Source organism: Rhinopithecus roxellana, chromosome 13, assembly GCF_007565055.1.
Source record: "Rhinopithecus roxellana isolate Shanxi Qingling chromosome 13, ASM756505v1, whole genome shotgun sequence".
Lineage (NCBI taxonomy): Eukaryota > Metazoa > Chordata > Mammalia > Primates > Cercopithecidae > Rhinopithecus > Rhinopithecus roxellana.
The window spans coordinates 51,311,488-51,339,097 of NC_044561.1; the positions used below are offsets into that span (position 1 = coordinate 51,311,488).

A 27,610-nucleotide genomic window follows, 5' to 3' on the forward strand; every position below is an offset into this window, starting at 1 on the left:
AAGGAAGAAAACTGCGCCACTGGTTAAACAGCAGTGCAAGCTGCCTCTCCCTAGGTGGGGACAGATGGGTTTGCTGCCCTCAGAATGATTTTACAAGAACAGCTTGCCACTGGAGTCTTGGAGTCCAAAACAAAAGAGCAGCCGAAAGGAAGTGTGTGGAGCCACAGGTTTCTTGCAAAGGGTCTGTGACTTCACATAACTAGCATTGTCTACAGTCTCATACTACTATTCTTCAAATAAATGCAGATCTGCTGTGCTGATGGAGTACTACTCAGCTGTAAATAAATGCCGATCTGTGCAGATTAACTCTTACTCAGCCGTAAATAAATGCAGATCTGTGCTGATAGAGTATTACTCAGCTATAAATAAATGCAGATCTGCTGTGCTGATGGAGTATTACTCAGCTGTAAATAAATGCAGATCTGTGCTGATGAACTCTTACTCAGCTGTAAATAAATGCAGATCTGCTGTGCTGATGGAGTATTACTCAGCTGTAAATAAATGCAGATCTGTGCTGATGGAGTATTACTCAGCTATAAATAAATGCAGATCTGCTGTGCTGATGGAGTATTACTCAGCTGTAAATAAATGCAGATCTGCTGTGCTGATGAACTATTACTCAGCTGTAAATAAATGCAGATCTGCTGTGCTGATGAACTATTACTCAGCTGTAAATAAATGCAGATCTGCTGTGCTGATGAACTATTACTCAGCTGTAAATGCAGATCTGCTGTGCTGATGAACTATTACTCAGCTGTAAATAAATGCAGATCTGCTGTGCTGATGGACTCTTAGCTGTAAATGTTTCTGGGTAGCTGCTTTTTGTCACTGTTTTTAATTTTTATTATTTTGAAAGACAGGGTCTCACTCAGTTGTTGCCCAGACTGGAGTGCAGTGGCACGATCCTGGCTCACTGCAACCTCAAACTTCCAGGCTCTAAGCTGTCCTCCTGCCTCACCCTCCCGAGTAGCTGCGGCTACAGGCACGGGCCAACCCGCCCGCTCATTTTTTAAATTGTTTTGTTGGGGGGGTGGGGGAGGCTCATGATGTCACCCACGCTGGTTCAAGAGATCCTCCCACCTCAGCCTCCCCTAAAGTGATTACAGGTGTGAGCACCGCACCCACCCATTGTGCATTTTTTCTAATCACTAGATGAGGAAAGCACAATGACCATGTAGGGTCTGCAAAGTTTTTCATGTTCAAGGGGCTGTCCATTTTGAAAGATGTAAAGGAATTAACATATTTAGGTGCATTCACAGGGAAGAGGAGAAAGAAATTCTGGCACAGCACCTGTCATTGTCAATAGTTTCCCGGGAGCCCAGCCTTGCAAGTGGTTGATATGCTGCCGACAGCTGCTCTGCAGAATTGCTGGGACTAAGGCCACAAGTCCAGAAAGCTTCAAATGGTTACTACCAGGCCCTCCACATAAGAGTCTGCCCACTCTCCATACAGCATATGATGAAATACACTGCATTATACTGAATATAGAAAAAAAGAAATATACTGCAACTGTTGAAACATAAACACTAACTGTATATACAAACAGGGAAAGATGTTCAAGAAATCATGAGAAAGTTTTATTTTAAACTCTGCCTGCCTTCTGAGGCCAGCAGGCCCCGTTCATTTGGTTTCGCTGGGCTCCAGTGAGAAAGGAATTTCAGTTCTTGGGAAGAATGAACCCTGGGAGGGTAAACAGGACCCTGGGCAACACTGTCTACGCAGCGTCCCTGGCATGGGCCTGAACACGACCAGCAGCCCCTGTGTTACTTACGCAGGCAGTCCCGAGGCCACAGGCAGCTGAGAGCTGTGCAGGAAGCATCCCCTTTTCCCCACCCAGGGTCTGAGCAGGATCAAAACTCAAGAGTAAGAACAGAGGCCAAACCACCGCCGTGGTTTGCAATCAGCTGACCTACACTGAACCCCAGAATCAAGCAGACAGGCCCACCGCGGATGGGCCAGCTCCCCAGGTTGGAAGGCCTGCCCAGGACAGCCGCCAGAACAAAGCAGAAACGGCCGCTGGCTAAGCCAGTCACTCTTCCCAAGTGAATAATTAGACAAGCGCCGCCTTGGGAGGCCAGGAGCATGCTTAGAGGACATTCCCTCCTCCTGGAAGCCCTGTGTCCCCTAGGGGACTCTTCAACGCCCACCTCAGTGCAGTCACACAGGGAAGGGCTGGCGGCTGGGCCACCCTGGTGGGAACCCAGGACTACCTCACGCTTCCCCACACCCACTGCCCAAAGCCACCCACCACCAACCTGCCCCTTAACCCAACGGTATCAGAGCATCTTAAAAGCACAACCGCTAGACTCTGAGAGCTGCTGTGTCAGATAAGAAGCAGGCCCTGTGGTGACAGACCACACACGGACACAGCTGGCTCCTGGCTCCCTAGCAGTCCGCCTCTCTCCTCACAGTTCAGCACTTTATTCGGAAGAGCAATAGACGTGCTATCCAGACAGCTTGTCCACCTTCACTCACAGCCTCACAGTCCCAGAACCTGTGCTGCCCCCTGCAGAAATCCTGCACGTCCTGGGAGCGGCCACCGCCCCAGCCCACCATGACGTTCTTCAAATTAACTTCTGTTTCTGTAGGAAAAGCAAAAAGAAAAGGATGAAGTTCCTAATTGTTGAGTAGATGCCACTCTCAACTCTATATAAATTTAGTCCATCAAACCTTAGTCTAAAATGTGTGACTAACACCCACCAGAGGAGGTGACCAAACACACTTTGGTGAAATCAGGTAAAAGCTGTTTGCAAACTGTGCAGGGTCTCGGCAGATGCCCTGAGAATCTTTAGCTCTTCCATCCACAAGGATTCCACCAAAGTTAGTTGGTTTATTAGGGCCTCTTTTTCATCCTTCATATGAGACACCTGAAAGATATTTTTTAATTATTGTTATTGCAGTTATATATATATAGAATGTACCTTTTTAACTAATTTTAAGTGTACGGTTCAGCAGCATGAAGTACATTCGCACTGTTATAGATCCACCACCACTCTCCAGCTCCGCAACTTTTTCTATCACCCCAAACAGAAACTCTATAACCATTCATCAATAACCCTATTCCCCTCTTCCCCAAAGCCCCAGTTACCTCTGCTCCACGCTCTGTCTCTATGAACTTGCCTATTCTAGGATCCTCACAAGAGTGGAATCATACAGTATTTGTCCTTTTGTGTCTGGCTTATTTCATTTCCATAATGTCTTCTATCTTCATTAAAATCACTCTTTAAATCCCAGGCATGTTTGCATACAAATGAGCTGATTTCTCATTTAACTAAAACATTTACTCAACAAACACATCAATAAGAAAAAATGCTTGAAGTCATACAGTAACTTTTACTTTTTACCTTTTAATAAAAGGTAAAGGCAAAGATGGAATCAACCTACGTATTCATCAACAGATGAAGAAAGAAAGAAAACATGGCATATATACCCAGTGAAGTACATTCAGCCTTATAAAAAAAAAAAAAAGGAAATTTTGTCATTTGTGACAACATGGATGAACCTGGAGGACACGTTGTCACATGGCAATAAGCCAGCACAGAATGACAAATATTGCATGATCTCACTATATGTGGACTCTAGAATCGTCAAACTCATAGAAGCAGAGAGTCAAATTGTGGTCACCAGAGGCTGAGGAGTTGGAGGGGGATTAGGGAGATGTTGATCAAAAGACACAAAATCTCAGCTGGACAGAGGATTAGTTTAAGAGATCTATTGTACATCGTGGTGACTAGTTAGTAACAACATATTATGTACTTGAAAATTGCTAAGAGTAGATTTTAAGTGTTCTCACCACAAAAAAATAAGTATATGTGATCATGCATATGTTAAATAGCTTCATTTAGCCATCTACAATGTATACATATTTTAAATCATGTGGTACACTATAAATATGTACAATTTTTACTGACCAATTAAAAATAAAGACCGGGCGCGGTGGCTCAAGCCAGCACTTTGGGAGGCCGAGACGGGCGGATCACGAGATCAGGAGATCAAGACCATCCTGGCAAACGGTGAAATCCCTCTCTACTAAAAAAATACAAAAAACTAGCCGGGCGTGGTGGCGGCGCCTGTAGTCCCAGCTACTTGGGAGGCTGAGGCAGGAGAATGGCGTAAACCCGGGAGGTGGAGCTTGCAGTGAGCTGACATCCAGCCATTGCACTCCGGCCTGGGCAACAGAGCGAGACTCCATCTCAAAAAAAATAAATAAATAAAAATAAAAATAAAGAGGCCAGGTGTGGTGGCTCATGCCTGTAATCCCAGCACTTTGGGAGGCTGAGGTGGGTGGATCCCCTGAGGTCAGGAGTTCAAGACCAGCCTGCCCAACATGGTGAAACCCCATCTCTACTAAAAATACAAAAATTAGCCAGACGTGGTGGTGGGCACCTGTAATCCCAGCTACCCAGGAGGCTGAGGCAGGAGAATCGCTTGAACCCAGGGGACGGAGGTTGCAGTCAGTCAAGATTGTGCCATTGTACTCCAGCCTGGGAGACAAGAGCAAGACTGTCTCAAAACTAAAATAAACGAAAAAGAAAAAATAAAGAAAAAAAAATTGAGAGAAAAAGCATAGGTACAATGTTAACAGTCAAAAATGGAGGCCAGACACAGTGGTTCAGGCCAGGCGCTGTGGTTCACACTTGTAATCCCAGCACTTTGGGAGGCTGAGGCGGGTGGATCACTTGAGGTCAGGAGTTCGAGACCAGCCTGGCCAACATGGTGAAACCCCATCTCTACTAAAACTACAAACATTAGCTGGGCATGGTGGTGGGCACCTGTAATTCCAGCTACCCAGGAGGCTGAGGCAGGAGAATCGTTTGAACCTGCGAGGTGGAGGCTGCAGTGAGCCAAGATTGTGCCACTGCACTCCAGCCTGGGCAACAAGAGTGAAACTCCATCTCAAAGAAAACAAAAATAGAGGTAATTACATCAACATTTATTTATTTAAGGCACTAAACAATGCTCTTATGAAATGCACTATCCCTAATAACATGTACAAAACAAGGAACTGCTGAATCAAGACAATTCTTTAAGGATGTCACATTCCAGAAACATACCTTTTGAAGCATAACATTAGTCTCTTCTATGAAATAATAGCATATTTTCTGGGCTATGTCCAAACTCGTCTTCTCATTCGTATCTGAAATTACTTCCCCAAGAAGCACTTTTTTCCAGCATGTACTAGAATCAAAATGTTCCATGACACAATTTTAGCAGGCTCTCAAAAAGCAGACTTTTCTATTTCAATGCAACACATAAACTCCTTCTCCTTTTCTCCAGGAGCATAATACAACTCATTCCATAAGCAGACTCCCCAAACCTCCACGCCACTTGTAGCTCCTGTGTGGAAGCCGACCAGGTAATAAGAAAGGAGGAGGAGAAGCTGAGAAGAAAAAGCACGAGGGGTGGGTGCTCTCTGCAGGCAAGGACTGAATGTTATTATCATCACAAACCTGTGTCTGACCCATAAGTAAATGAAGTCCTGTCCCCGGCCATGGGAACGAAGCCAGCGACAGAGCAGGAGGGTGAGTCCACAGCCGAAAGGCAGAGGACTAAGGAGCAAAGGTGGGAGTTTTCCTTCTCTTCAAGTGACAGTCTGTCCAAAATAGTAGCAAACTGGGACACAATTCACAAAGCCAAATGTTCCGCGTCTGGAAGGAGGAATCTACAGCAAGCCTCTATCCCCATGAAGGTCATTCCAATGCTCTACTACAAAGGCTCGCAGGAAATGGGGCTCAGTCAGCAGGCAGGGCCCACTCTGGCAGGTCTGCTGTGGCAGATGCAAGGGAGCCACAGCAGGATGCGGAGCAGAGGTGGCAGCGCCAGACCCAGACACCAGAAAGAACTACCGGGAGAAAGAGGATGGAGGACCGGATTCTGAACACCGAGAATCTGGAAGTGGAAGTGGCCTTCGAAGGGGAGGAAAGATGGCTGCTGTGGAAGTAAACAGGAGCCCATTAGAATTCAGAACAGCTGGCAAGACACAGCCCAGAAGGCTTCGGCTTCAGAGATGACAGGTGAAATGAGTTCTAAGGAAAGAAAAAGGAAATGACTGCGTGTCAGGCATGGTGTTCATGAATAACCATTATCTAATTTAATCTTCAGAGTTACCTAGCAAAGAAAGCATGATTATCCCCATGCCAGGGCTCACTCAGGGAAGTTGAAGCACCCACCCTAAGTGACAGAGCTAATGAGAGGCAGAAAGAACTGCAAATACGCATCAGCCAGAGCCCACACGTTTTCTCCACCACCCACTCAGTAAGCAGTAACTCAAATGGAAGAAAAGAGGCCTAAGGAAGACCTCTGGGAAACAGCCAGTTGTATTTAATTTTAGGCTGCAGTGTCCAAAAAGGACTCATACCTTGTTGCCAGAAGGATTTAAAGAAGCTTACATGAATGCACACGAAATAAAAAGTAAGATGAATGAAGGCAGAAAACAAGACAAAGGAAGAAGAGGGGAGAAAAGACAAGACACAGCAGGAACGGGCCAGTGTGAAACCGCACGCCCTAACATTAGGTACGTTTGGATGGACCTCAGATTTGCCTCTCAGTTTTCCAGCGAACGAGAAAAAGAAGGAAACATCAGTTAAAGAATTCATAGTATCTGTAAGATAAAAACACTCCATTTGCTAAGAATAAAAACAAAAACTATGTTTGGTGTTGAGACCAGGGAGAAATTTTACTCCAAAAGTTCCTAGAGAAAAAGAAGGAAGCAACATCATCTCATCCACAAGAAGAACAGGCATCACGGAAGGGGCACCGACTGCTCCCAGGCACTGTGCCTCATCTCAGGCAGTCCTCCCAACTGCTCAAGGACAGCCTGCACCATCTTCAAGAGGTTCTCCCTGGATAACTAGCAGCAGAAGGTTGAAGGCTGCTCTCCCTGCCAGGGACTCAAGCCGAAGCTGCCCCTGCACTGGGTACAGCACAGCTGGATATGCCGACAGGTGGCTGCAGGGAGCAGGACTGACAGCAGGCAGGAACATGAGGGAGCCTGGCCAGGATGCACACCCACACCGGGAGCTCCCTGACCTGCCTCCCCCATGGAAAAGTCCAGCTCTTCAGCCAGGCTTCTGGATCTGCCCCAGGGCAGGACCGACGTTAGGAGCTCGAGCTCTACTTGTCCTGGGCAAAACCTACGTACTCTCAGACTTTCCTCTGAACAGTGCCAATGCCCACACTTTTTAAAGGATTTCAGGTCACCAGGAGGAAAATATGAGTAGAAACAAAAAAATTATCAGAACTATGTATTCTGATTATGATTCTAAAACCACAATTCCAAAACGGTTAAAACTTAGAAATGAAACATTCACTACATGGGCAAGTTACATAACAAAAAAGCAACTTCAATGTAGGACATTACTTTTTCCCCCCTGGTTGGGTATCTGAATGCAAGCCAAAAAACAAACAAACGCTCCAAAGTTATATCCAGCCTGTTGCTACAGCTTAAGACCAACACATGTGAAACTTACAATTTTTCAGCTTCCAGACATAACAACTTAAGGGCTGTGAGTAGCCTCCAAGATGGTCCATCCCATCCGAATGTCAAATTTCTGAAGCAGAAAAACAAATAATGACAAATCCGTCATTTCAGTATTTCATGACCTCACAGCAAATGACTGAAGAGTCAAACACATTTTTAAAGGGGTTGTAGGCCGGGCGCGGTGGCTCAAGCCTGTAATCCCAGCACTTTGGGAGGCCGAGATGGGCGGATCACGAGGTCAGGAGATCGAGACCATCCTGGCTAACACGGTGAAACCCCGTCTCTACTAAAAAAACTACAAAAAACTAGCCAGGCGAGGTGGCGGCACCTGTAGTCCCAGCTACTCGGGAGGCTGAGGCAGGAGAATGGCATGAACCCGGGAGGCGGAGCTTGCAGTGAGCTGAGATCCGGCCACAGCACTCCAGCCTGGGTGACAGAGCGAGACTCCGTCTCAAAAAATAAATAAATAAATAAAGGGGTTGCTAAATGTCATGTAACCTGCAATCTTGGCCAAAGGACAGGAGAAAATCAGTCTGCAAATACTTAAAAAGAAAGCCTAAGTAACACAAAATTCTCTCCCCATTTTTTTTTTAAGAGTAAACAGCTCTTTTCCAATAATTTTAGTAAGAAGCTTGAACATGGATGAGGGGCCTGAGGCAGGGCCCCTGCGCAAGAGTTCCCAGTAAGAGAAACGCTTAATAACTGCAACTAGCCGGGGCATCCCACAGATGGCAGCCACCACTGCCAGGCTGCTCTCACACCATGGTGGGATCATTTCAAACTTAATTTCATCCAGAAAAGAAAATCCGAAAGGGAAAGCCTTGAACCCCGTTTAGCCACTTGGCATGGAATCACCTAGCTACCCACCTACCCCAAGAGGCTGCACCATGTTGCCAGGTGCCTGGGCTCTCCTGAGGGCCAGCCTGGCCCTTCCACATGACCACAGGGTACACAGACTCATCCTGGGCCACCCATCAACACATCCAAGCTCTCTTTTCGTACCGTAATTTAATATTTCTAGCTTGTACCTTATGCCCCTAAAGAAGTTTCTTTCAAGTGTCTTCTACTCCTTATGTCCTCCACAACATCAAGCACAGTTTTACTGCACACAGTAAGTGCTCAATACCTACCCGTCAGCTGATACAGGGTCAGGAGGTGTCAGGGTCACCCCCATGGAAAATTAAACCCCAGGTTTTCCATGAACATTTCCTAAAGGAATAATTTTAAGAGGGAAAGAGAAACACTTACTCTATATAGCCATGATCCTTTAGAATAGAAATCTTTTTGTCCATCTGTTTATCTCTTGATGGAAGATATTTAACAAGTATTTCTATATTTTAAAAAAAAATCAGACTGTTAGGGCATAAATTTGGACAAAAGTATGTCTTCCTTCCCTTCTCAACTCACCTCCTTTCCCCTTAGCAACCCAGACATGCACAAACAGTTCCACCTAATTCGCACAAAGGAAGGCTACTCTTCCGAGTCCAATTCAGTCGCATCAGTACTGAGTCCCTGAAAGGCTCTAAGAATTCCAAGGCTGGAGGACTAAATACGCGTAACCTCAGCTCTTGCTCCCACTAAGTAAATCCACCAAAAACAAGCAGGTCATTAGGACATCAGCATGAATGTTGGAAAATTACAGTCAACAAAAGTAGAGGCCCTGCAAAAACATGAGGAAAGGTTTACAATACTGAGCTTTTTCCAAACCAGAATTCAAAGTAGTCTGGATATTAGTGACTGCAACTACAAAAAACTTAAAGTAAATACACACAAACTAACAAAGCTATTTGAAGAAGCAGGGTAATGAGAGATTTTTCTATTTTATTTTTAAAATGTAAATATAACTAAAATATAAGTTTTGCTCAAATTAATTTATTCAACAAATGAATACTTCATGGACATCAATATTAAATTTATCAGGATTTTGAAAACATGAAGCCAATCTCAAAGCCGGTTTTCTAGCAGCAAGACCCAGTTTTTGCTTTTCTATTTTTATTTTGAGAAATCACATTATTATTCTGCCTTATAAGATGCAGTAGTAACAGTTTGGCCAAGTTTCTATTTCCAATCAAATCTATATTAAAAATGCATCAAATTATGTATTTAATAAAGCCATTTTTTCATGGCCTAGAAAACTGCTTCTCTGTTTCACAAAGGGAAAAATCAGTCTTCTATGTACTTTTTTAACACTATATTTGGAATTTTCACGTTTTAAGTGTAATGGCTAACTTACTATTTTAAAATAATAAAACTGGGCCAACTACGGTGGCTCCCACCTGTAATACCAACACTTTGGGAGGCTGAGGCAGGAGGATCTCTTGAGCCCAGGAGTTGAAGACAGCCTGGGCAACATAACAAGCTTGTCTCTATCATACGAAAAAACAAAAATTAAAAATAATAATAAGAAAACCAGGACAGGTGCAGTGGCTCACTCCTATAATCCTAGCACTTTGGGAGGCTGAGACAGGTAGATCACTTGAGGCCAGGAGTTCAAGACCACCCTAACCAACATGGAGAAACCCCATCTCTACTAAAATTACAAAAAGTAGCCAGGCGTGGTAGCACATGCCTGTAATCCCAACTACTCCGGAGGCTAGGGCACAAGAATCGCCTGAACCTGGGAGGCAGAGGTTGCAACGAGCAAAGATCACGCCACTGCACTCCAGCCTGAGCAACAGAGTGCGACTCTGACTCAAAAATAATAAAACCAATGATAATGGCTAGTTAATAGAACACAAAAGTACATGAAGTCAAATGTCATCATGGCATCAACCTCCAGAAACAAGGACTATAGATTTATCTCTGTGATTAGCACAGTGTCTTACACACAATAGGTGCTTAATAAATATTTTTTATGCATTGCTCTCTAATTCTATTGTCTTTAGTGACAGTGACATCTCAGTATAAACATTTCCATCCTTTAATATTGTATTTATTTCCTTAGCAGTTTTCCTCTTCTTCTATTCTATATTTTGACCCAATGCAATGAAAACTTCTTAATTCTTCTTATCCTAAATATCAGTCAGAGCTTTGTTGTTTTTACTTCAACACTGAAATTACAGTCAGTAAGAGTAAGGCTAGGCCTACCTAGAAGAAAGTTAGTGATGTGTATGTCAGTCTTACGGTTTTGATATTTATTAAAACTGAATATACACATCTCCAACTGGGAAAAAAAATCATATAGTGTTTATGTTAAGAACAAAGTTGATTCCCACCTCTTGAGACATAAACACAAGCATGAGGATTACGGACGGAAACAAATCCATATTCCAGGAACAGCCGCTGATTATCGTGAGGGCCGTAACAGATGAATACCTCTTCATGCTTTCTCCAACGTGAAGTCGTTCTAATTTCATAAGAGTGAGTTTCTTCATTAAATGCTGCTTTTACCTAGAAAGAAAAACTGTTAAAGGTTTTTTTTAAAGTAAGGTGTAAAACTACAAAACTGATTAAGTTATTATGTAACATTAATGTGAGTCAGGTGCAGCTTTCAAACACCCATCAATAAATGTAACTATCCATAGGGAACATGCCACTTCCGGTTTCATCCACCTCGACTTCACCCTGTTGATGAGGGAGGGAGTCCTGCCCTAGGGTACTGGGGATGGCCATACCACATCACCTGACACAGCACAGATGAGATCATCAGCAGTTTACTGGTCACGTCCACTCATAGCCCAGGGAAGGAGGACATGGTGGTGCCAATAAACTTTATCTGTAAAAAGCTAGAGAGTAAACATGTTCAGCTTTGCCAGCCCTATGTGGTCTCTGTCACAAGTTGTATTTTTACAATCCTTTCAAACTGTAAAAACCACTCTTAGCTCAGGGCTTTCGGGCCACATGCCCACAGGCTGTAGTTTGTGGTGTGGTCTTCCTACAGTAGACTATAAAATCATTGGTGTGGCACATAAATGCACCAAAAGTCCCAATAAAAATAAATCACTGCACTGGGGACTGACGGAGTCCCCATGTCTAGCATCCTATCCCACTACACACCCCTGGTATTATTTCATCCACATCAACCACAGAAACACTCATCTAATCCCAGGCTCCTTTGCTCCTGATTGTTAAAGATACTTCTTTCTACAAAAGTAACAAGCAGACAGCCCTTGTTCCTAGGCTAAGAAAGCAGAGCGGGCACCTCCCTAAGCTCTGATCTCACGTGGAGAGCACATGAGTTTAGCACATGGGCTCAAAAGGCATGACTGCTCTTCTCACAGTGGAATGTCATGTAAAGGTGACAGCCAGGACACGGATCCCAGCCATGTCCCTCCACAACACACCCCAAAAGTGTTACAGGTGAGTTGACTGATGGACATTCTCCTGCTCTCCAAGCCAGGCCTCTACCCCTGCATGCCCTGCAAATAACACTCGTTTCCCAAATGAGCCACCTGGGGAAAAGGCTCGGGAGGATGCGATCTGTGACCACCTCTCAAATTGGGTTTCTTTCATTACTTCCCAGAACCCTTTCCCCACAAATACCCATCCATTCAATAAACATTTACTGAACACCTACTATGTGCCAGGCCCTGCCATGAGCACTGGGGTGACAAAGAGGAACAAGACAAAGACCCCATTCTCAAAGATTTCAGAGCTCAGTGGGAAAAAGAGCAAGTTAGTCAGCGATCAGAGCAAAGAGAAATGCTGTGACAGCTATAACACCAAGTTTAAAAGCAACAGGGCAGGAAAGCAGGCTGGGCTTCAGTCCTGGTCTGGAAGGAGGAATGAGGGAGAAGGAAGGAGGGCTCTGCACCACAGCCTGCTGGGAAAGACCGGACAGGGGATGCAACACGAGGTTCTGTAGGCCTGAAGAGCAAAGTGGAGAAAATGGGTAGAGGCAAGCACTGCAAGAGGGACAGTGGGGTCTGGAAGAACAACAGGAGCCTCCTGACGACAGGCCATCCCGACAGGGTCACCTGAAGCTGCCGACGCCTCTCCCTGTGGTGTCACTCACCATCTACAGTCACAGGTTCTGGGCAGTGGAAGCCTTCCTATCCAAATAGAATAGCTGCTCCCTTGTCAGCTTCTCACCTGGACATGTGGGCTATGATTCAGCAGGTCCAGGTATGGAGCAAGCGCACAGGTGTCCGGCTCTGCAGAAAGGCATTCCCGCTGCCTGGGCCTCAGGTACACGGCTCTGGTGTTGACGGTGCACCAAGCCCACAGCAGGGCACTGTAGCTGAAGATGCTGTCAACAGCCTCCACAAACAGAGGCTGCAGAGAAGAGAAAAAGTCTCTGGAGGAAGCAAAGAACTCCTGCACATGGGCTCTCTGTTCTTCAGCCTTTGCTTTTAAAGATTTGGGAAGAAGGTTCACCACTTCCGGCTCCAAACAAACAGGGCAGGTATAGGCCTTGGGTAAAATCTCCAGGTAAGGCTTCCAAAGAGATCGGTCCCCAGCATGCTTTTCCGAAACTAAAAAGGTACACAGCGCCAGCAGAGGAGACGGAGGAGGCTTCCACCTTTGAAATTAAAAGCCGGTTTAAAGGAATTACTTTGATTCAAAATACGAAATAAGCCAAGCAGTTTGTTTTGCTGCCAGAGGGAGTGTGTTCAAACTGTCAACACGCTCAGTTTACTTAACAGACTCAAAAGAGTTCCTTCCTTCCTTCCTTCCTTAAGGCTCTTCCTTTCCGGGAGAGCACAGCCCCAGTGCCAGTGCTCTGAAAGACCCATACTTACATGTCAGAAAAACTGACTCACTAGGCGAAGTTCCAGGTTTGTTTGCAAGAGATTCCTCGTTGCAAAAAAACCTCTTTGCTTCCAACTTGGTTCTCCAGTTACAAAGCTTTTGACCTAACTCCATTTGTCTCACCTAAATAAAGATATAAAATATGGTGGGGAAAAAATGGTGGAAAGAACTGAGACCTGCACCATCCGATATAGTAATCACTGGGTATGCAGAGCTATTTAAATTTAACCCTTAATTATTTAGAATTAAATAATATTTAAAATTCAATCCCGGCCGGGCACGGTGGCTCAAGCCTGTAATCCCAGCACTTTGGGAGGCCGAGACGGGCGGATCACGAGGTCAGGAGATCGAGACCATCCTGGCTAACACGGTGAAATCCCGTCTGTACTAAAAAATACAAAAAACTAGCCGGGCGAGGTGGCGGGCGCCTGTAGTCCCAGCTACTCAGGAGGCTGAGGCAGGAGAATGGTGTAAACCCGGGAGGCAGAGCTTGCAGTGAGCTGAGATCCGGCCACTGCACTCCAGCCTGGGCCACAGAGCGAGACTCCGTCTCAAAAAAAAAAAAAAAAAAAAAAAAAAAAATTCAATCCCTCAGTGAGATAAGCTATGTTTTAAGTGCGCAATAGCCATTCAGAGCTAATGGCCACCATACCGGACAATGCAGAAAAAACATCTGTCATTGCTGAAAGCTCTGTTGGAAGGCACCAACCTTAACCAAAATGGAATATGCTCATATGTACTTGTGCAGTTCTAACGCTTTTATTCCTAAGTTTACCTGCTCTATTACAAATTATGTATCATAGTATTTTTGTTTTACACAATTGCCAATAAAAAGATCTCATGTTGCCCGAAAGTATTTAGAGAAAGCTTTCATCAATCCTTCAAGGTCCAGATTCCTATACTGCCATACATTCTACTCAAAATTTCAGAATGATTCAGAAAATGTTTGTAATGACAGCATCCTTGCCTCTACACAGGCCTAAAAGACCTATTCACCTTCTTCCAAAAACATGCCGGGGGAAGAAAGTCCAGAAACTTAACGGTTAAGAAACAGTATATGCCAGGCACAGTGGCCCTTTGCCTATATCCCAGTACTTTGGGAGGCCGAGGTGGGTGAACCACTTGAGGCCAGGAGTTTGAGACCAGCCTGGTCAACATGGTGAAACCCTATCTTTAACAAAAATGCAAAAATTAGACACGGTGGAGCATGCCTGTAATCCCAGCTACTTGGGAGGCTGAGGCATGAGAATTGCTTAAACCCAGAAGGTGGAGGTTGCAGGGAGCTAAGATCGCCACTGCACTCCAGCCTAGGTGACACAGTAAGACCCTGTCTCAAAAAAAGAAAAGAAAAGAAAAAGAAAAGAAAAAAAGAAACGGTATATTCTTTCAACCCTCATAATTTAGAAATCCCTTCCACTGCGGGTCTCTCACTCTGTCTTCAGAGATGCCCCAAAACAAAGGCCCAGCAGAACGTGTGCCAGAAAACAGTTCTCCCACATCAGCCTCCTCTCTTCTATACCCAAATAAAACTAATTCTTTCATAATGTCAACAGCTCTTCAAAGTTCAAGAAAAACTGAAGTACAATAAGGGTAGAAATAAGAGACAGTAACTTACATTTGTCAAGAGCTACTATGATGGAAGAGAACAGGCTACTAAGAGCCAAAGCACTCAGCTGTGATTTACATATATTATCGCATTTAATTTTTATTTCTTAGTAAGTGATAGATGGGGGTATCACACCCATACTCCAGGAAGCCTATTAAAAACCTTAAAAATGCCATTTACAGTGAATTAAGAACAAACTTTCTGGCTGGGCACAGTGGCTCACACCTGTAATCCCAGCACTTTGGGAGGCCGAGGCGGGAGGATCACGAGGTCAGGAGTTCAAGACCAGCCTGGCCAAGATGGTGAAACCCTAACTCTACTAAAAATACAAAAAAAAAAAAAAAAATTAGCCAGGCATGGTGGCAGGCCCTTGTAATCCCAGCTACTTGGGAGGTTGAGGCAGGAGAATCGCTTCAACCCAGGAGGCAGTGGTTGCAATGAGCCAAGATCACACCACTGCACTCCAGCCTGGGCAACAGGTGAGACTCCGTCTCAAGACAGACAGATAGAGAAAAGGAAGGAAGGAAGGAAGGAAGGAAGGAAGGAAGGAAGGAAGGAAGGAAGGAAGGAGGGAAGGAGGGAAGGAGGGAAGGAGGGAAGGAGGGAAGGAGGGAAGGAGGGAAGGAGGGAAGGAGGGAAGGAGGGAAGGAGGGAAGGAGGGAAGGAGGGAAGGAGGGAAGGAGGGAAGGAGGGAGGGAGGGAGGGAGGGAGGGAGGGAGGGAGGAGAGGGGAGGGGAGGGGGGAGGGAGGGGAAGAGGGAAGACAAACTTTCTAGAACAGAGTAAACTTTTCACATCATTTCAGGTATTTATCTGCTCTAAAAGGGACTGGGTATGAATGAATTGTCTCAAGGGACATATTCGCCAATGACAGACTAAGGAGAAGCGCTTGCACCAGGTAAGCATGTGTGTGGTCACTTACTTAGTAATGTATGCCCCTAAGTAGCTTTGAATCACTGTGTCCGTGGTGAGCAGGCAACTCTCAGGCAACGAAATAATCATCTGTCCCTCCTGGCCAAAAGGAAAGCAAAGTTGAGGATGCCTGTGCTTTGGGAAGGACCCAGGAGTATGAGTCTGAAAGTCTTTGATCCCACAGTCACCTACCAAGAACCCACCATAACTCAACCAAAAGCCACCAATGGAGTCGCTCCCAACTCTGCGAGTCAGCAGACGCACATAAGGCTGCTCCAATGCCAGGTCCCACAACCCCAACAAAAATGAAAGCGTTGACAGGCAGTCAACCCTTCACCAGAATGAGTGGTGGAAACATGTTGACAATTCAAATTATACTGTTTCTTGGCTTTTTTTTTTTCTTTGAGATGGAGTTTTGCTCTTGTCTCCCAGGCTAGAATGCAATGGCGCGATCTCAGCTCACTGCAACCTCCACCTCCCAGGTTCAAGCGATTCTCCTGCCTCAGCCTCCTGAGCAGCTGGGACTACAGGTGCCTGCCATCATGCCCAGAAAGAGAGATCAGACTGTTACTGTGTCTATGTAGAAAAAGGAAGACATAAGAAACTCCATTTTGATCTGTACAAAGAAAAATCATTCTGCTTTGAGATGCTGTTAATCTGTAACTTTGGCCCCAACCCTGTGCTCACAGAAACATGTGCTGTATTGAATCAAGGTTTAAGGGATTTAAGGCTATGCAGGATGTGCCTTGTTAACAAAATGTCTGCAGGCAGTATGCTTGGTAAAAGTCATCGCCATTCTCCATTCTCTATTAACCAGGGGCACAATGCAGTGTGGAAAGCCGCAGGGACCTCTGCCCAAGAAAGCCTGGGTATTGTCCAAGGTTTCCACCCACTGAGACAGCCTGACATATGGCCTCGTGGGAAGGAAAAGACCTTTTCGTCCCCCAGCCCAACACCTGTAAAGGGTCTGTGCTAAGAAGGATTAGTAAAAGAGGAAGGCCTCTGTTTCCCGCATGTCCCTGGGAACAGAATGTCTCAGTGTAAATCCGACTATTCGTTCTATTCTGAGATAGGAGAAAACCACCCCGTGGCTGGAGGCAAGATATGCTGGCAGCAATACTACTCTGTTACTCTTTCCTATACTGAGATGCTTGGGTAAAGAGAAATAAATCTAGCCTATGTACACATCCCGACACACTACCTTCCCTTCAACTTATTTACGATGCAGATTCCTTTACTCACATGTGTTCCTGCTGATCTCCCCACCATCACCCTGTTCACCCTGTTCTCCTGCCCCACTCCCCTTGCCAAGATAGTGAAAATAGTCATCAATAAATACTGAGGAAACTCGGAGACCGGTGCCGGTCCCCTGGGCCCACTGTTCTTTCTCTATACTTTGTCTCTGTGTCTTCTTTTCTCAGTCTCTCATCCCACCTGATGAGAAATACCCACAGGTGTAGAGGGGCAGCCCCCTTCAGAAACTACCCCCAAAAAATTGTATTCAGTGAAATCCAAGTGGCTAGGCGATGGTCTGCTCTCTACATAACCCACGCCTAGGAGCTAAAGAAAGGCCAGCATGCCCAACATAGTAAGGATCGAATTCTACCACTTGCAAGAGTATCATTTTCAGTGTCTCCCACTGAGATAGAACCACAGAAGAAAAATTCAATGTAAAGTAATAGAAAACAGTTTAAATAAACGCAACATGACGAAGTCAGATGTGAGATTCTCCTTTAATTCTAACTGGCATCTAAGCTGGTAAAAAATCTCAGCCAAGGCAGGGCATGGTGGCTCATGCCTATAATCCCAGCACTTTGGGAGGCTTAGGCGGGTGGATTGCTTGAGGCCAGGAGTTCAAGACCAGCCTGACCAACATGATGAAACCCCATCTCTACTAAAAGTACAAAAATTAGCCGACCGTGGTGGCTGGCGCCTGTAATCCCAGCTACTCCGGAGGCTGAGGCAGGAGAATCAGTTGAACTCAGGAGGCAGAGATGGCAGTGAGCGGATATTGCACCACTGCACTCTGGCCCGGGTGACAGAGCGTGACTCCTTCCCAAAAAAGAAAGAAAAAAAAAATCTCAGCCAAAAAATCTTCCGGGATCAATTTCTTGTTTTCTCATCTGTAAAGCAAGATTAAGCTGGATGATCACCATGTTCACTTCCCCTTCCAACATCCTATGATCTTATGGTTAGAAAACATTTGGGTAAATCTATCATCAAAATGCAAACTGTACACTTCACTGTGCATTTCACTATATGTAAAATATGTCTCAATTTTCAAAAACTTTTGATAAAACAACCACATTTGAATGTACATGTGAAACAACTGCCAATTATTTCATGACCTAAATAAAAACTACCTGTAGTTACTGCTGCATACATGACATTTCTCATCCCCAAATTCTGCTACAGAATAAAGTCAATTACACTTTCCTCCAAAAATAAAAATATTGCACAACAATATGAAAGTACTTAATATTACTGAACTTCAAAATGGTTAAGATGTTAAGTTTTATGTTACATATATTTTACCACAATTAAAAAATTTTAAATGATGAAAACATTAACACATTAAGCATAATAGAATTACAACATCAAAACATACCATTCTTTATATATTGGACTTCTTGTGTTTGTGATTTTCACCTGTTTGGGAAACATAACCTGAATTCCCTTACTGACTGTGCTTGCATTTTAAAGAAATTATATTTTCCTTTAATATTTTAAAAACTTATCTTTTTAGCACAACATTTTTAACAATTAAAATTACTTTTGGACCAGGCATAGTGGCTCATGCTTGTAATCCCAACACTTTGGGAGGCCGAGGCGGGCGGATCCTGAGGTCAGGAGTTCAAGACCAGCCTGGCCAACACAGTGAAACCTTGTCTCCACTAAAAATACAAAAAAATTAGCTAGGCTTGATGGCACACGCCTGTAATCTCAGCTATTCAGGAGGCTGAGGCAAGAGAATTGCTTGAACCCAGGAGACGGAGGTTGCAGGGAGCAAAGGTCATGCCACTGCACTCCAGCCTGGGCGACAGAGCAAGACTCTGTCTCAAAAAAAAAAATTACTTTTTATCTACTAAAAAAAAAAAAAAAAAGATACCATTCCTTAGACTAAACGTATGTACACATCTGAGTGTGAGTTTTAAATAAAGAATTTTTTAAAAAACAATTTTTAAATAAAGGAAGAAATTAATTTCTACCTTTACAGAAAATCGTGCATTAGAGATCTTTAAAATAGGATCAGAAGAATGAAAAGAAACCTTGGAGGTCATCATTTACTTCCCCATTTTGTAGAGGAGGAAACAGAAGCCAAGAGTATGAGGGGTCTCGGGTTGGGGCCCCCAGGCAGCTGAAGGCAACTCTGGCCCAAGCCTGAGGCCTCATCCTCCCTTAGCTCTGGTTTCTACCTGCTGCACCACGACTGCCTCACAAACAGCAGCAGCTGCCTCAGCATACTTTAAACATGATCTGACACGTAACGTGTTGTGGCAGAGATTGCTAGTTGCCTATCCCAACACGCCTTCTTGCCCCGTCCTCACTAACAGAATCCTACTTAGAGGGCACGTGGCTGGGGAAAGGCCAGCATGGCTCTCCTCCCTTGCAGCTGGCTAGGGCTGTGTACCTGATCACTGGTCAAGGACAGAGGGACTGGAATTTCCTTAAAGGGAGGAAGCCTGCCCTTCCTCACCCCCTTGCTCTCTCCTGCTGCCCAAGTTCCAAGACCTGCACCCTGACCTGAGGGTGCAGTTCCCTTAAGGACATGAGAGAGCTGGAAGGAGCTGGGGCCTCCACGGACCATGGGACTGCCCCACCAGCTCGGGTCAGCCTACTCCAAGCTTGTTTCTATGAGTGAGAACAAAATAAATTTCCATGCTGCTTAAGCACCTCAACTTTGGGCTTGTCTTTCATTGCAACAAACTTAATCCTAGTTGATAGAACCATATTCAAACATATCTATTAGGTAAGTAAGAAATGACTGTATGTCTGAAATTTTTTAATCCACTTCGTTTGAACCACAAAAACAAAGCAGCAAAATCTACGCTGGGTTTCAAGGATCAAAGGAAAGTTCTCACCTGCAGGGATGTTTGGCTCATCAGCCCTCTTCCTGTACCTAGGAAAGCAAAGACACAAAGAGTAAATCCCACTACACCTTCAAGGCCCTAGAGATATCATTATGGAAAAAAAAAAAAAAATGTGAACTTCAAAATGACACAAGGCTGAAGCTGGATGTCTCTCAGTCTTTGATTCCAAGGAGAAACAGGGAGTCAGAAAGCTATTCCAGAAAATGTCTTGACCTCTAGTGAGTTATAATCCTTGAAGGGCAAAGTCAGCTTCAGAGGTGAGACCTAAAGACCACCATGGACTTGATACAGACCTTCTCCTGGCCTCTTGCAGGAAGCTTTGGCTGGACTCTCTCCCCTGGGGCCTACTGGCCAATAAGGTGCTATTCCCAATGCCCAGCCAACCTCTGAGGCTAGAGCCCCAGGCCACTTATCCCCATTACCAGACTCAGCTCTCCGGAGTAAAGACCTTGAGACCCCTTTGATTGGCCGGCTGGCCAGTAAACCCCACTTCAGTCCCCACAAAGCCTGCAGACATCCTCCCCTCTCTGATCAGCTAACCCATGAGATGGACTCTCCATGACCTGGTGAGCTCAGCTGGGTAGGTCAGCTCCAGAGGTTGCCTGTGAGCCAAGGCTCCTGCTGGAGCACAGTCACCACAGTAACCTCAGCAGCTGCATTAATACTCCACCAACTTCCAGAAGTTTCTCCCTCCATGCCTAAGCTTCTGCTCCTGGAGCAGTCAGACAAACATTGAAAGGATGCTCAGATGACAGCTTTTCTGGCAGGTATAGGTATTACATGATCATAAGAGGCCTAGAGCATTAATGTCTCCAATTCATCATTCCTCACCTTTCCTCTCTTAGCTGGGAGGGAAAATAATTCAGCCAAGTCAATGCAGGACTACTGGGAGCTCCTGGCTCACAGTAGGAACTCCTGCCTCAAGTCTTCATCAGTTTCCCACAACTTGGACTTGATGCTCCTGGTTCATGGTGGGAATTCCTGCCTCAAGTCTTCCATCAGTTTCCTGGCAGGTTGGATTTGATGCTCCCGGTTCATGGTGGGAATTCTTGCCTCAAGTCCTCTATGGGTTTCCCAGCAAGTTGGATTTGATGAGTCCCAATTCATCTCCCCTCCCAGGAGGATAATGTCTGCTCACACAGCCGGTTCTAGTGTTGATAACGTATTTCATTGATTTTGTGTACCACATTGTGGAGTTAATCATCCCTGTGTGCCAGAACTCCTCCTAGAATCAATTACTAATGGGAAGATTTTCTTCTACGTGGTTATCCTTCCAAAAACTTACATGCTAATCTAAGTGGAAATTCTCTCCAAACATATATATGAACAAAACCTAGTCTATGGAATACATCTAGAAGAGCCTTTACCTATATTTACACGATAGTGTTTAATATCAAAAAAATATAATAATCTACACTCACTTTCATTTTCATATTGGATATATTAGGCAAAGTAGAAGGCCATTAGGAGTTCGTAAGAGTAAAGCTTATTACAAATGTCTCAAAGCCTCAAAATTTCCACTATCATCAATCTACATAGGAGGCCCTGACCTGGCTAGCGCTTTTGGTGGTGAAAGGAAACGCTGGGGTCAGTTCCCAAGGCAGAAAAGAAGAGAGAGTCTAAAGATGGAATCCTGCTTAGGAGATTTCCTATGCCCCTCCACAAACTAAGATGAATTCCCCAGAGTTCATACATTTTGACTAAAGCCCAAAAATGTTACCTCCTATCATACACTGATTAAGAGCTAAAAATTACATGAAGCACTTACAGAAAGTTCCTTGTCCCCAGAACTGTAAGCACGAGGCTCAGGTCACTGCCAAGCCACTGTGCTTTTGCACTTGCATCACCTGAAATCTGGGGCTGGGGCCAGGGCAAGTTGTTCTCACTTTTAAAAACAGGAACTCTTTACTGCTCCAAATTACAAACAGATGACCTATTCTTAGGTATTCCATCTAAACCATCTGCTGATTCCTGCTTGATGATTTTAAACCCATCCTTCTTAGGGCAAATGACACCTGAGATGTGGGCAGGCCTTAGACACAGCAAGTCTACCGCTGACACTACTGACTCTCTTGATCATCTGGGGAAGAACTCTGTTCAGTATAATCTAAGAGTGTGGCTTTTACTGACCATCTTTGACACACAAAAACAGAAAGTCAAGCATTATGTTAGAGGCTGACAATACGGTTCATGACCATCAACTAGAAGGGGCCCTAATAGAAAATGGCTCAAATCAAGCATTTTCGTTCAAAGTCATGATGTGTAACTGACTCATGGAAAACAACTTTACACACATCACCTCACTCAGCAAGGGGCACAAGTGGGAAATCCTTTGCCTTGGCGCGGGGTATATGAGGAAGTTAATTTGCTCAAAGTTCAATTACCTAACGGGTACTTGAGTAATAATTCTAATGGACAATGGGAGCATTGTGTGGCACATGCCTTAACTTTTCTGTAAGGTGCAGCCTGCCCTGTGATGTAGAACTTTGGGGCCCTAATTGCACCACAATCTCTGTGCTGCAGCAGACTCCAAATCCTTGTAAAGAGCATCTTGGTCCTCCCTGTGGTTATCTCCTGCCCACCTGTGGGAAGAGTGGAGTGGCCATGTATGCAGGCACACACCCAGAGCAAGCTGCCCAACTTCTGTGACAGAATGTTCCAGAAGAAAGTGGTTTTTGGTTTTTGTTAGTTTTTTGAGACAAGGTCTCACTCTATTGCCCAAGCTGGAGTGCAGGGGCATGATCATGGCTCTCTGCAGCCTCAACCTCCCGGGCTCAAGCAATCCTCCCACCTAAGCCTCTAGAGTAGCTGGGACTACAGGGCACACCACCGCGCCTGGCTAACTTTTGGACTTTTAGTAGAGACAGGATTTCATCATTTTGGCCAGGCTGGTCTCAAACTCCCGAGCTGAAGTGATCTGCCTGCCTTAGCCTCCCAAAGTGCTGGGATTACAGACATGAGCCACTGCGCCTGGCAAAATGTTAACCTAACCTCCCTAATAAGCACAAGTTCCAGAAGAGAATGTCAGCCTACCTCAGCTCAGTGCTGAAGCCTACAGCTCTGCAGTTAACTGGCCACACAGAGGGGGCTCCTCCTCCAACCCAAGGGGAGCACATGCAAACCAGCTGAGGGACAATATCTACTGAGGCCCACTTGCAAGAGTGGCCCCTGCTGTCTACCTGGCTCTCGCGTGGGAAAGGGAAGGACAGCTGAAGGCTAGATCTTACCTGGAAAACAAGCAGGCGCTAAGTTTGAATCTTGAAACTTCCTAGCTTTCAGCCACTTCCTTAGCTCTATAAATTCAGACTTGTGGCTCTCATTCACTATCAGGCAAGGAGAGAACAAATGGTGATTAAAACCACTACATAATCAGATTACTTTTTTTTTTTTTTTTTTTTTGAGACGGAGTCTTGCTCTGTCGCCCAGGCTGGACTGCAGTGGCCGGATCTCAGCTCACTGCAAGCTCCGCCTCCCGGGTTCACGCCATTCTCCTGCCTCAGCCTCCTGAGTAGCTGGGACTACAGACGCCCACCACCACGCCCGACTAGTTTTTTGTATTTTTTAGTAGAGACGGGGTTTCACCGTGTTAGCCAGGATGGTCTCGATCTCCTGGCCTCATGATCTGCCCGTCTCGGCCTCCCAAAGTGCTGGGATTACAGGCTTGAGCCACCGCGCCCGGCCAACCAGATTACCATTTTTAAAAGAACATGTCTGATGAAATGTGTCAGACAGACTTGCACAATAGCAAGAACTGGTGTATCTAAACGTAGAAAAGGTACAATAAAAACACAGTATTGGCCAGGCGCAGTGGCTCACATCTGTATTCCCAGCATTTGGGAGACCAAGGCGGGAGGGTTGCTTGAGGCCAGGAGTTTGAGACCAGCCTGGCCAACATAGAAAGACCCCACCTCTTAAGAAAAAAAAAAATACAGCATTGTAATCTAATAGGACCACCACTGTACATGTGATCCATCAACCAAAACATCCTTATGCAACATATGACTATATTCATTCAATGTAATCCTAATCAAAATTCAACCAGGCTTTCGTACAGGAATTAACAAGCTGATCCCAAAATTCATATGGAAATGCAAAAAGCCTAGAATAGCCACGATGTCTTTGAAAGATTGATTTTAAAACTTATTCTAAAGCTACAGTAATCAAATTACTGTGATATTGTCAAGACAGACAAATAGGTCAATGGAACAGGACAGAAAATTGGAAGAGGCCCACATGTAAATGAACAACTGATTTCTGACAAAGTGTGAAGGCGAATCAGTGGAAAAAGGTAGTCTTTTCAATAAATGATGATCAAACAACTGGATCTCCGTAAGAGAAAAAAAAAAGTGAACTTATCCATATCTTGTATCATATTCAGTTGGATTTACATAGGACTTTCCAGATGGCCAAGCACTTTTGTATTAAACAAGATACAGTATCTTCTTCAGACAGGGTTACCCTGAATTTGAAGTGATAAATTTACATCCAAACACTGATATCCTACAGGTGGCTGAAGGTCAAGACCAGAAAAAGAAACTTGGGAGTCATCCCCAGAGAAGACAGTTGAAACAATGAGTTGGATATCTTCACATTCCCACCAGGATCTAAAAGAATACAATGGCACCATTAAAAAGAGTGTTATTTAAGAAATATTCTCTTTGGGCTGGACACAGTGACTCATGCCTGTAATCCCAGTGCTTTGGGAGGCCAAGGCAGGAGGACCACTTGCGCCCAGGAGTTCAAGACTGGCCTGGGCAACATAGTGAGACCCTGTCGCTAAAACAAATTTAAAAAAACATTAGCCGGATGGAGTGGCATGTACCTGTAGTCCGAGGTACTTGGGAGGCTGAGGCAGGAGGGAGGCTAAGGCAGGAGATCACTTGAGCCTGGCAGTTCAAGGTTGTAGAGAGCCATGATCACGCCACTGCTCTCCACTCTGGGTAACAGAGTGTACCTTGTCTCCAAAAAAAAAAAAAAAAAAGAAAAGAAAAAAGAAAGATTCTCTTTGAACACTGTGTGCCTTTGAGAAAAGCCATGTGTTAGGCCGAGCATGGTGGCTCATGCCTGTAGTCCCAGCTACTTGGGAGGCTGAGGCAAGAGAATCACTTGAACCTGGGAAGTGGAGGTTACAGTGAGCCAAGATCACGCCACTGCACTCCAGCGTGGGCAACAGAGCAAGAATCCGTCTCAGAAAAAAAAAAGAAGAAAGAAAGAAAGAAAAGCTACGTATGAACAAACAAGCAATCACAAAAGGATTTCTTTTTTCATCACTGGCACTAAAACAAAAACTGTACCTCCTCTTGGTTCAGAACTTCTGCAAAGTTTTCGTCTTCTGATCCGGCTTGTTCTCCCTTTTCCTTTCTGCATGCTAAAACTGTAGTTTCTTCTTTCTGAAACACAATTCTATTTTTTCAAAAAGGATAAAACCGTAATTTCTGTGGAAATGTTCAATCTAAAATAAAAAACATTTCTTTTACTTTCCAGTTATATGATAATCACTGTTCTTTGTATCTTTAAGTATACAAATGTATATTTTGGTAAACTGTTTCTCTCAAGTGTTTTTGTAAATGAAAGGTTTATACTGTAAGCTAAATCATGATCCCTACAGTTACAGAATTCCCATTATTATCAGTCCCTCTAAAACAGTTTTATCTTGCAGACCTAGTGACTACAGCTTAATCTACTAAAAATACAAAAAATAGCTGGGCATGGTGGCACACGCCTGTAATCCCAGCTCCTTGGGAGGCTGAGGCAGGAGAATCGCCTGAACCCGGGAGGGGGAGGTTGCAGTGAGCAGAGATCGCGCTACTGCACTCCGGCCTGGGCAACAGGGCGAAGCTCTGTATCAAAAAAATAAATGCATAAATAAAAATAAAAATAAAAACAAAATAAGGGCCGGGCATGGTGGCTCATGCCTGTAAACCCAGCACTTTGGGAGCCCGAGGCGGGCTGAGGTCAGGAGTTCGAGCCCAGCCTGGCAAACATGGTGAAACCCCGTCTCTACTAAAAATACAAAAATTAGCCGGGACTGGTGGCAGGCACCTGTAATACCAGCTACTCGGGAGGCTGAGGCAGGAGAATCGCTTGAACTCAGGAGGCAGAGGTTGCAGCCAGACGAGATCCCGCCACTGCACTCCAGCCTGGGTGACAGAGCGAGACTCTGTCACAGAAAAAAATAAATAAATAAAAATATAAAATAAAATAAATCTACTTCTAAAATATACGGGGACAGAAATGAGTAAGAGACAAGAAGTCCAGGCAGTATTAATACCGCACTTGGGCAGTATAAGTTTCATTATTTGACCTAATGAAAGTCCGCTAGTCCAGCTCCAGAGGCAAGCGCGGCTGGTTCGGTCCGGGTCCCAGCGCTCAGTCCAGAGACCGCGCCAGAAAGTGTTTCCGAGACTCCCGGGCCCTCGCGCGAGCTGTCCACCAGCACCCTGCTGAGGACCACGAGGACACCGGCGACCGCTACAGACACAGGCACCGTCCCCGCCCCCACAGTCCTGAAACTAGCCGTGAGGCCGCCCTACGGTCCGACACACACCGCTCCCGCCGCCACAGGACAGCCAGGCGGGCAACGGACCGCGGACCTCAGGCTCCTTAGCGTCACGCAGCGCGCCGGAGCAATACGCACTAAGTGAACGCCTCCACACGATGAGAGGTTACTACAGCACACACGATAATGTCCGCCCTGGAGGAGACCTGCGACCTGAACTCAGTTCTTTTTACGCTGATGAATGAAAGACTAAGTAACTCACCAGCTAGACGCTGCTCCCGTTACCCGGGCAACTGGAGGCCCGACCCGGAAGTCCTACCAGCTCACCTAGGCGCCAGCGGCCGTTTCCAAGATGGCGGCTGCAGTGGGCGGGCCCAAGGCACGTGGAAACGCCAAACGGCCCCAAGTGAACGAAAGTTAAAGGAACGGGCCAAAGCTGCAGAGAGAGAGGGTGAAGCTCGTCGCGCCCGCCTGGTGTCCTTAAGCAACCCAAGTCCTTAGTCCCCCGGGTCGGCCCCTTCCGCCGCGGGCGGCAGCTTCCGGCTCGCGCATGCGCAATGTCCGCGGACTCGCCGCCAACGCCCAATAGGCTGGGAGGAGGTCGGCATCCCTACACCCCCAAAACCCCTACGTCGAGTCTGGGGTGAGAAAACCCAGTAACGCGGAATTTCGGCAAGAAATGTATAATTTAAAAGTAAGTAGGTCTCCCGAGTGCTTTATAAAATGTCACTAGAACTCTTGGCTGTACAGTTTGCCTGCTTTGCAGCTAGGGAAAACCTAGGACACATGGAGTTAAATGCTGGGCTAAGCCAGACCTTATCTGCGTTTCTGTCTAGGTCTAGGCTCTACACCTAGCACATCATTAAAATCCCACTTACCAAGGTTCTCAACGAAGGTAAAGGTTGCTAAAAGTTAACAGTGCAACATGTGTTTAAAACTATTAAAGAGACAGTTTATGTGCAAGAGGTGCATAAGGAAAATAAAATACACCTTTGGTAAAAAGTGTATTTTGGTAGGCATAAGAACGTGGATTTTTAACCTACATTAAAAGGTTAAAGAATTGTTTTTGAAGGTTTAAGCAAGTTTCGAAAGGTTAATTGTAAAGGAAATTCTGTGTGTAAACATGTTGGCTAAAGATTGAAGGGGTGTCATCCAGCTTTTCTGTAAATTAGGCATTAAAATAAAAGCACAACGGGTTTCTCTTAAAGCACTAACCTGTTCTTTAACAGAAATTATAAAGGGCTAAAAAGAGTCTATAAAAATCTTACCTCATGGTCAAACATTAAAATCGGGTAACTATGTCTACAAGGTTTTATTAAAATTGAGTTTATC

At 45.1% G+C, this 27,610-nt stretch overlaps 1 protein-coding gene across 8 annotated transcripts; it reads right to left on the reverse strand.

Annotated features, from left to right (window-relative positions):
- Positions 1 to 1,175: 1,175 nt before the first annotated feature.
- Positions 1,176 to 26,811, reverse strand: SETD4 (SET domain containing 4). 8 transcript variants are annotated; one of them, XM_030914560.1, is made up of 12 exons: positions 26,606 to 26,806; positions 25,074 to 25,169; positions 23,007 to 23,102; positions 19,771 to 19,808; positions 15,699 to 15,787; positions 12,512 to 12,941; positions 10,696 to 10,870; positions 8,729 to 8,810; positions 7,470 to 7,550; positions 5,055 to 5,178; positions 2,701 to 2,867; positions 1,176 to 2,582 (listed from the first exon to the last, which is right to left on the reverse strand). In XM_030914560.1, the coding sequence occupies exons 2-11, from the start codon at positions 25,144 to 25,146 to the stop codon at positions 2,733 to 2,735; spliced, it is 1,323 nt and encodes a 440-aa protein (XP_030770420.1). In that variant the 5' UTR covers positions 25,147 to 25,169; positions 26,606 to 26,806; the 3' UTR covers positions 1,176 to 2,582; positions 2,701 to 2,732. The 8 variants fall into 8 exon arrangements, with proteins under 8 accessions (XP_030770420.1, XP_010384069.1, XP_030770418.1 ...); XM_010385767.2 differs by having other exon boundaries at positions 25,074 to 25,182; positions 26,541 to 26,806; XM_030914558.1 differs by having other exon boundaries at positions 25,074 to 25,231; positions 26,541 to 26,806.
- Positions 26,812 to 27,610: the final 799 nt, after the last annotated feature.